General features: G+C 47.6%; 1 protein-coding gene across 1 annotated transcript in view; it reads left to right on the top strand.

Moving 5' to 3' along the window:
• The window catches only part of Skap1 (src kinase associated phosphoprotein 1), a 295,712-nt gene that overhangs the window by 247,441 nt on the left and 39,473 nt on the right, over nt 1–8,798 (top strand). The window contains exons 8-9 of the mRNA XM_013354163.2: nt 1,314–1,377; nt 3,417–3,602. Of these exons, the coding sequence (XP_013209617.1) occupies nt 1,314–1,377; nt 3,417–3,602 (250 nt within the window). The remainder of the gene's footprint in view (nt 1–1,313; nt 1,378–3,416; nt 3,603–8,798) is intronic.

The raw sequence follows: 8,798 nt of genomic DNA, 5'->3' as shown, positions 1-8,798 counted from the left end.
ACAGAGAGAGAGAGAGAGAAAGAGAGAGAGAGAGAGAGAGAGAGAGAGAGAGAGAGAGAGAATGATAAAGCATGAACCTATATTTCTTAAGCAGCATGTACTTTTTTTTTTTTTTTGAGACAAGGTTTCTCTGTGTAGCCCTAGCTGTCCTGAAACTAGCTCTTATAGACCAGGCTGGTCTCAAACTCACAGAGATCCACCTGCCTCTGCCTCCTGAGTGCTGGAATTAAAGGTGTGCGCCACCACTGCCCTGCTTACAGCATGTACTTTTATTGAACCCTGGTGGCCAGAGAATTAAAATGTTCTTTCATCTCAAGTTGATTCATTTTAAAAATTACCAAGGGTTGGTTCTTGGCCAGTGTGTTTTGTGGTCTGTTGGCTGCCTGTCTTTGGCCCGTTGACTCTCAACCGTCACTCTGAGCCGTGGATTCTTCCTTTGGTCCGTTCTTCCTCTCTGTATTTATTCCCACAGCCATCACCGTAGCTGAGTCCCTGTCACCTCACCCAAGGCTACTCAAACAGCTGTCTCCAGGGGTCCTATTCCAGCCCTTCCGAGCCACAGCCACTGAAAGAATCACCCTTACTCTGCAAGAACTGGTAGTGACTTCCTGCTGCCTATATCTTCAGTCTAGGCAGAGCCCTGCCTGACCCTCTTGCTCTCCCCCTGTACCTGTTCTCCAGTCTGCCTGATCTGCTTGCGGCCACGCCTCTGACGTTCTCACTGCTCACGTGGCTCCTATGGCTGAAGTGTTCATCTTCCTACATTGCTTTCCCACCGACTATCTAAAAAACCAACCCAAACAACATTGCTTCAGCAATCACAAGAAGCGCTCCCTGCCTCTTCTCAGCATCCTGCTGCAGGGTGGGCATCTAGCTCGTTGGTAGAATACTTAACTTGGCATGTGCGAGGCCCCGAGTACCAGTCCTAACACCGGAAAACAAACGGCCTTGCTGTCAAAGGCCCCGCCCTTGGAATATTCCCATCTCATGTCCATGCTGATTTGGTTTGTTTGGTTTTCTTTTTTCTTCCTATGAACTTTTCTCCCATAAATCTCTGATGAGGAAGTAATCAGATGAGTGTACAAAAGCGTAAATGTCCTGACTCCAAGCGGCCCTCCCTGGCCTGGAGAATTGCAGAAGGCAGAAGCAGCTGAGTGAGATGTCTTGGCCTTTTTTTCTGAGTTGTAAGGAGATGGAGAACCCTAAGCTCCAGGCTCGAGTCTGAAACCTAGATTCCTTTGAGTCTGTCTAGCAGGAGTCCTAGCAGTTCTAGTGAAGGTGACGATTAAATTAATCCCCTTACTTTTCTCCAGTTTACAGCTCTTAATCCAGCTGAAGCCAGAGACTGGGTGGATCAAATAAGTTTCTTGCTGAAAGGTAAGAGCCACCATTTTAAGTATGTATGCTACGTGAGTAGATTTGCAGTCGAAGTTACGTTTTGAAAGTTTAATCTAAAGGTTTCCGTATGTGATTTTCCTGACCCTCTATTCTCGCCCAGCCACATTGCCCTTATTTATAAGAGCAAATATGGATGAGAAGGCGAGGCAGTCATCTGGAGATCACCTCTGACGTCATAGCTTACAAGTCCTCATTTGGGAAAGGTTCTGAAAGCCAGCTTAGCCTAAGTCACTGTCTGCCAGCCCTTTTTATTCTGGGAGGGTAAATCATAATAGCCATGATCTAGTTGAGATCCAGAACCTTCCACCACCTTCTCCTCCTCTTTTTTGTTTTTTTGTTTTTGTTTAGTAGAGTTCTAGACTCATCTTGGTGGTCATCAGGGACGCTGGACATTAAAAATAAATTGCTGTTTCCCAAGCCACAGTAAAATGTTCCTTGCCTTGGGATGGCAAGTCCCACCTGAAGAGGTTAAATGACTGTTCTTAGAGTACCCTCTACTGGCCAGCCTGCAGGCCTGGCGCAGCAGCCATAGTGGCCCAGGAAGCCTTGCCTGGGCGTGGCCTAGCAGGTAGATCTGACCTAAGAGGACCTTCATAGACCATCGCAGCAGGACCCTGCCTCAGCAAACCATAAAAACACCAACCTTGTGCATGGCCCACGACACAGAGAGGATCACAGCCACCCCAAATCACCAAGCTTTCTTATCACGGTTTATTATTCTGCCATAAGATTTTATTGTGGATCAAAAGAAGGAAGCACCGGAGCCTTAATTACAAGAATTGCCTCTTTCGCTCACTGAGACCTCTGCTAGCACAAAAACAAACCGCGGCGTGCCCCGACAGCATCGCGTATAATAGACCGGAACTAGGCAAACACGAGCGTTGATGGTGAGGCTACAGGGCACACTCTCATCTAGGTGCCTAGGATTTATGCGTGTAATATACCCCTAAGTGTGTAAACCTCCATAAAACTCAATGCAGCTTTATTGAGCTGTACCCTGTGGTACTTTCAGAATCTCACATTGAAGAAATTATTCATTCCAATTTTATTTTAAAACAAACCAAATAATAACATATGGTTGAAGCCGCAAATGCGCCTTTGATCCTTCCCGCGTATGAAGTCGCCAGAATTCCAATGAAATGTGTTGGGAAATCGTTATTAAAAGCCTAATCAAGCCAAACAGTTTTATTGTGTTTTGAAATGAACTGTTCGAGTCTCTCTACCCTTTCCCTCCCCAGGGTACACTCAGCGTACTCACGGGGTCCTGCAGAGGCCCCTCAGTGGCGGTTTCCAAGACAGAGAATGAGCTTCCCCCCTCCCCCACCAGAATTGAAACCAATCTTCCTCCCTGCCCTGGTGCTGCCATAATGGCTGAACATCCTCTACTCAGTGACCCCCTTTAAGGTCAGCCAGGCCATAAAAGGACACAGAAACTGTGCCGTTTAGCCATTCCATTTGGTTGCATGACAGTTGCGTTTCTCCACAACCCCGTGTCTTTTCTTCTGCTGCTTCCCCCACCCCATGTTTGTCCCTTCTCCACAAACAAACTTGGCTAAATTCTGCAACGAGATCATTGGGAGATGAGCTTCCGAGAGCTCAGACTCCACCTTAGATGTCCTGGCTCTGTCGCCTTAGAGGACCCGGGGCCATCACTCACCCATCTGGTTTTCTGCTTGGTGAGCAGAGCATGGCACCCTGGCAGTGCCCCGTCGGGCCTATCTTCTTTGCTTCACCTTGTGTTTTCGCTCACGCACCCATACTTTTCAGGGCTGCTTCATTCTGACCAAGTTTTATTGCCGGAGAGGATTTATGTTGGTGGTTTAAACCTGATGGGGTGCCGGGCTGGCCTTTTCCGTAGATTCCTGCCACCGAGGCCCGCATTAGAAATAACGGCACTTAACCCAGGGTTTCATTTTCCCCTGACAAGCTTTATTCTCCTCCTCCTCCTTCACCCACCTTCTTTTCCAGCCTCTTTCTTTTTTTTCTACCTTCACTCATTCTTTTCTTTGCCCTGGCAGATCTGAGTTCCTCAACCATTCCCTGTGAAGAGGAGGAGGAAGAAGAGGAGGAAGAGGAGAAGGAAGAGGAAGAAACGTATGATGACATTGATGGTTTTGACTCCCCAAAGTCCGGTTCCCGGTGCAGGCCCGTGACCCTGCCTGAGCCTACAGAGGAAGAAGAGGACATTTATGAAGTCCTACCAGGTGAAACAGTTCATCTTCTAATGACCCACTTCCCTCTGCTTTCAGAAACTCTTGACCTGGTGAAAGAATGAAGCACTCCCCCAAAGGAATCCTAATCTAAACATTCTCTGATGGGGACAGCGTAGGATGTTCATGTCTCCAATACAGTGGTTCAGCCTTGCTCTGGGAGCAAGATGAAGTCCACCAAGATGTCTTTCCTCTGTACCACTAAGATTAAAGGCCAGAGAACACTCCCTCCTGGTTTCCATGGTTTGGGGGTGAGTTCTCGTAACTCTCTAGTTCTCGCATATTCTCTGTAGACTCACAAGAATGACAGGAAGTTGTCTCAAAAATACCTCATTTTTCCAAAGTCGGAATTATACAAATGCCAACAAACCATTTGAGTGATACAGTAGAACTCCGATAGAACGCCCTCTCCATGGGTAGGCAGGCCTCTCCATGGGTAGGCAGGCTCACTAGCGCCTCAGAAAGCGCACAGTCATCACTGCCTCCACGGAGCCACTTCTGGGGGGCTCCAGCAGCTGGTGAACGGTGCAGAGCACAGTGGGGGTCAGACAGCAAAACCAGAGCCTGAGCCTTTTAATTGTGAGATACTTAGACAATGGGGAAGCTGAATCTTCAAGTCCATTCAGAAAGCGCTCCTATGGAAACTTGCCAGCAGTTTAGTGCAAGCTGCTAAGGAATTCAGATTAAGCCAAAATTTATAGCAATTTAAACCTGCATCCCAGATGAACCTAGGAACTAAGGTGAATCTAACACTTGGGCCTCTGAAGACAGAGCCCCTCATGAAAACATCATCAGAAAATAATTGCGTTTCAAGGCTCCCCAAGAAGAGGGTCCAACCCTCTTTAGTAGGCGTTCCCTATCTGTCTCTTGACTGCAAGGGAAGCCACGTCATGCCCCCCCCACCAGTCCACACAACCCCACCAAGGAGAGTCCACTCCTTCCCCTTGCTCCTGCAACCTCTGCCAGTCTCTGCTTCCCCAGCCTTTTTTGTTGTTGTTGTTGTTGTGTTTTATTATGCAAATGATATCTTGGTTGAGGTCGAGCCATTTCTTGTGTCTGAAGTTAAAAAAAAAAGTGATAATTTCCTCAGCAAGTCTTCGTCGTTAATGAAGTTTTACAAAAACAGATACAACCAAAGGAAAATAAAATTTCACAGGTGATAAATTTTTCCAATTTCCCTGGCAGAATTCGATAGGATTGTTAAATTAAGAGTGAAGGTGTCTGTTGGAAAGCAACGAGCAGTGATGGGTAATTTTATAGAGTGGAAAATTGAATCAAATTGCTACATTAAAACACAGCTCCTCTGAGAATCTTCCCTTTCGCAGCCTGTGCCGTTGCAACAGCAGGGTGCAGAAACGGATCTAATTCACCACTCTCCCTAGAAGGAGACATATTCCCCAACTTGGCCAGAAACTTCCCAATGAGCTTACATTAGGCTCACTCCTGCCCAGGTTCTGGGAAGGATCCAGGCAAGGCTCCGCCTTTGGTTCCTGCTGTGGCAGAGTGCTCTGGGAACATCACCCTGAATCAATCTGCCTTCTGGGGTGCAAAGGAGAGGTGTGCAGGGCCCAAAGAAGCCAGGGTGAAGCTAATGCTCAGGAGTGGAGAGCAAAGGCAAAGAGGCCTCAGAAAACAGGATGGGTTTGAAGCCATCCCCTTATTCTGGGTCAGGGACAAGGAATGTATCACTGGCTTCTCAGTGGTACAAGTCTATCTGCCTCCTGAACTCCTACCCTCTACTGGGATCTGGAGAGTTCCTCCAAACCTCCTGCCGCTTCTAATAAGGAATGGACCCAAGGGCAGGGAGGTTAGTCAACACCCTCAAACAGCCACTAACCCTGTACAGAACTCTGCACAGAAAGTGAGGGAGCCACACTGTAGAAAAGCCAGCATCTCTTGCAGCAGGTTAGAGGGACAGTGGCTACCTTGCCTGTGCTTCCAATAAACATTAATAAAAATAAATTTTAAAAAAGCCACTCTCCACCAGAGTTTTTACAGACAGCGTGTTGAGAGGTACAGAGGCGCTTAATTCTCCCGTGGTGATTCCAGCCACGTGTCTCGATCGCCCAAGCTTTCTAGCACTCCGCTATTGTTGCTTCTGAAGTTGCTGTGCCAGTTTGGCATATACCACACCAGAGTCCTAGGGAAGCTGAGGAGGACCATGAGTGGCCCAGTGGCATCTCCCCACCCGTATCACCAGCCACCACCTACTGAAAAACAGCATGTGGGGGACAGCTAGGCAGGACAGGCACAAAGCCGGCTGTAAATCAGAGTGGATCTGCCCTGGCACCTGCTAGCTGTGAGAACCTGAGCAAGTTCCCTGCCTCCCCTGTTCATTGCAAAATGGGGAAAGGAGTGCAGCATCCTAGAGGGATTTGGAGGGGCGGAGCCTGAAGATCATGTGTGTGCACTTAACCCAGAGCACTGGCACATGGCAAGCGCTCGATAAATGATGGTGGTGGTGTCTGATGGGGAATATTACTTCCTCCGAAAGTCAGGGGATGCACAGGTCTCACCCTCACCAGCCAGACCCGAATGCACAGTCCGGTTAGGCATTTGCAGCTATGTATACGAAACATATGTGAACCTGAAGATCCTGAACAGATGGAATGTGGAGAGCACCTTCTGCTCAGCCTCCCCTTTTTATTTCCCCCTACCAAGAGGCCAGGTGCTGGGTGGAGGGGCAGCCAGCAGCAGCACGTAGCACATCCGTGGTCAAAGGGCTCAGATCCCTAGCATTCGTTTCATTATAACAGCTGAACATGCTTTGTGAAGGACTTTTAGTGTTGGCAAGTCTGTGGCCCTGCTCTTTGGGGAGGGCCCTATGCAAGCAAGTCTGCAAGTCCTCGCTGTGCCTACGAGGAAAGGCTCGTGGGTGAGGCTTCCCTTCCCAAGTGTGATTTAAATAGGCTTTGAGACGAGCGAAAATAATATACACCATATACCAAGTCAATAAAAAACTATTATTTCTAACCAAAATAATGCCCGGATCATCAAATTAAATGCACAACATTGCATTAATCATGAGCTAATTGGCATTTGCTGCATGGCTAGCACTCTTGTCCCCAGGAGAGGAAGCCAAAACACTCAAGGTTGTCGGCCAGACCACAAAAAAAATTTTAGTCCTGGAATATATGGTTTCAAAATTGGTATCCCCTGGGATTTCTGAACATTCCTGTTGAGCATGTGGGGGCCCTTGAGTTTTAAGGTTTCATTTGTAGTAGATTAAACTGCAGAGAATGACCAAGAGTATGAAAGTCAGACATTAAAATAGGAGGCTCTGGGGCTGGAGAGATGGCTCAGTGGTTCAGAGCACCCGCCGCTCTTCCAGAGGACTTGGGTTTAGTTCCCAATATTTACATTGGACAGCTCACAACTCCAACTCAGAGGATTTTGTGCCCTCTTCTGGTCTCCATAGGAACCTGCATATGCACGCTCACACACCCACACGCACACACTAATAAATAAATGTTAAAGTGAATCTTTTTAGGGGGTGGTTTTTTCCAAGACAGGGGTTCTCTGTGTAACAGTCCTGGCTGTCCTTGAACTCACTTGGTAGACCAGGCTGACCTCAAACTCACTGAAATCTACCTGCCTCTGCCTACCAAGTAATGGGATTAAAGGCATGCATGACCCACCACCACCCAGAATAAATCTTTTTTTAAAAAACAGGTTTTCCTAAACCTTTTCTCATCTTCCTTGAAGTTATTCTTCAGACCAGCACAGACTCAGATCCACATTCAAGACTCCATATAAGGACATCTTCTGTCAGGTCCTGAATTGTCTGGGGCCTCAAGGCTAGAAGCCAGTAAGGCATCTGAGGCCATAGGAGAGCTGTAACTGGGGCCTTGTAGTAGCTATAATGGCAGCAGGATCCAGCTGTGTTCTCTAGAGATTCCAAAAAAAAACAAACAGAAAGAGATAAAGAGGCCTTTCTGGAAATGTCTGTGCATATTCTGAAGCTACCCACACAGCCCCAGAGGGTTGTTATAGACCCAGAAACCAGATTGCTTTATAATAAAGCATATAACCAGGGTTTTTTTTTTAATTAGAGTCAAATGGAAACAACATTCTGTGGGATTATCTTTCCCCTTGTATAAATTGTCCGGGCACACAGGGAAAAGGAATGGCGACAGAAATCGAAAGAAATAAAAATACAAAACAAACCCAGGTCCAAAATACAAAATGTAGAAAAAGAATCCATGCCATCCCCAGCCTTCTTCTAGCTCCTGGCCTCTTGTCTTCCTCATCCCTGCTCTGTCTGTCTGTCTGACTATCTGTGTATCTGAGCAACAGCATGGGGTGCTGCTGGGCCAGCACCAGCTGGAACCATGGCTGTCCCCCTAATCTCTGCTCACATGTGGCCTCAGACATGACGTCCTCAGACGTGACATCTTCTCAGATGCCGCTGAAGTTAAGCTCTGTCTCCAGTCATGCTGATTGGTATTCATGTCCTTCTCCCCAGCTAGGAGGGGCTCAGTTATTTGTGGAATTAAATCCTATGTCTTCCAAGTGTTGCTATTAGCACAAATAGAGTTTAATATCTTCTGCGTCGACCGTACCATGGAGCTAGGATGGACGTGTTGACAGGGAACCGTTGAGATTGCCCAGCACACAGAGAGAATCAGTGTGTTCTGAGCCTCTTGCTTGTGTGTTCTATGGCTGTCTGGAGAGCTGCTCGAGCACGCAGGGGTCTGTAGCTTGTCTAGGCGTGCCAGGGAACAGTTTATTTCTGTTTTTCTGGATGTTCCCTCTGCACATCAAGTCTCCCTGTATTTCTCTTGCAGCTGTCAGCACAGCACCTTGACATCTGGCTGCCCATTAATACATTTGCCATTTTTTTTTAGCTGTCACTTTTTGTTTGGGGAAAATGCTTTTCCCTCTTTCTGATGTGACCATTTTTTTCCTATTTGTTTCCATCGTTTGTTCTTTCTGGTATCAGTTTTGTCAATGTTGGGGGTGGGGGTGCCAGAGCCACACTTCAGAAAGGGGGTGCCAGAGCCACAGTTCAGAAACGGGGTGCCAGAGCCACAGTTCAGAAAGGGGGTGCCAGAGTCACACTTCAGAAAGGGGGTGCCAGAGCCATACTTCAGAAAGGGGGTGCCAGAGTCACAGTTCAGAAAGGGGGTGCCAGAGCCACCCTTCAGAAAGGGGGTGCCAGAGCCACACTTCAGAAAGGGGGTGCCAGAG

This window comes from Microtus ochrogaster, unplaced genomic scaffold, assembly GCF_000317375.1.
Source record: "Microtus ochrogaster isolate Prairie Vole_2 unplaced genomic scaffold, MicOch1.0 UNK31, whole genome shotgun sequence".
In the NCBI taxonomy this organism is placed as follows: Eukaryota; Metazoa; Chordata; class Mammalia; order Rodentia; family Cricetidae; genus Microtus; species Microtus ochrogaster.
The sequence above is the reverse complement of the archived record's forward strand: the minus strand, read 5'-3'. Positions and strand labels throughout refer to the sequence as shown.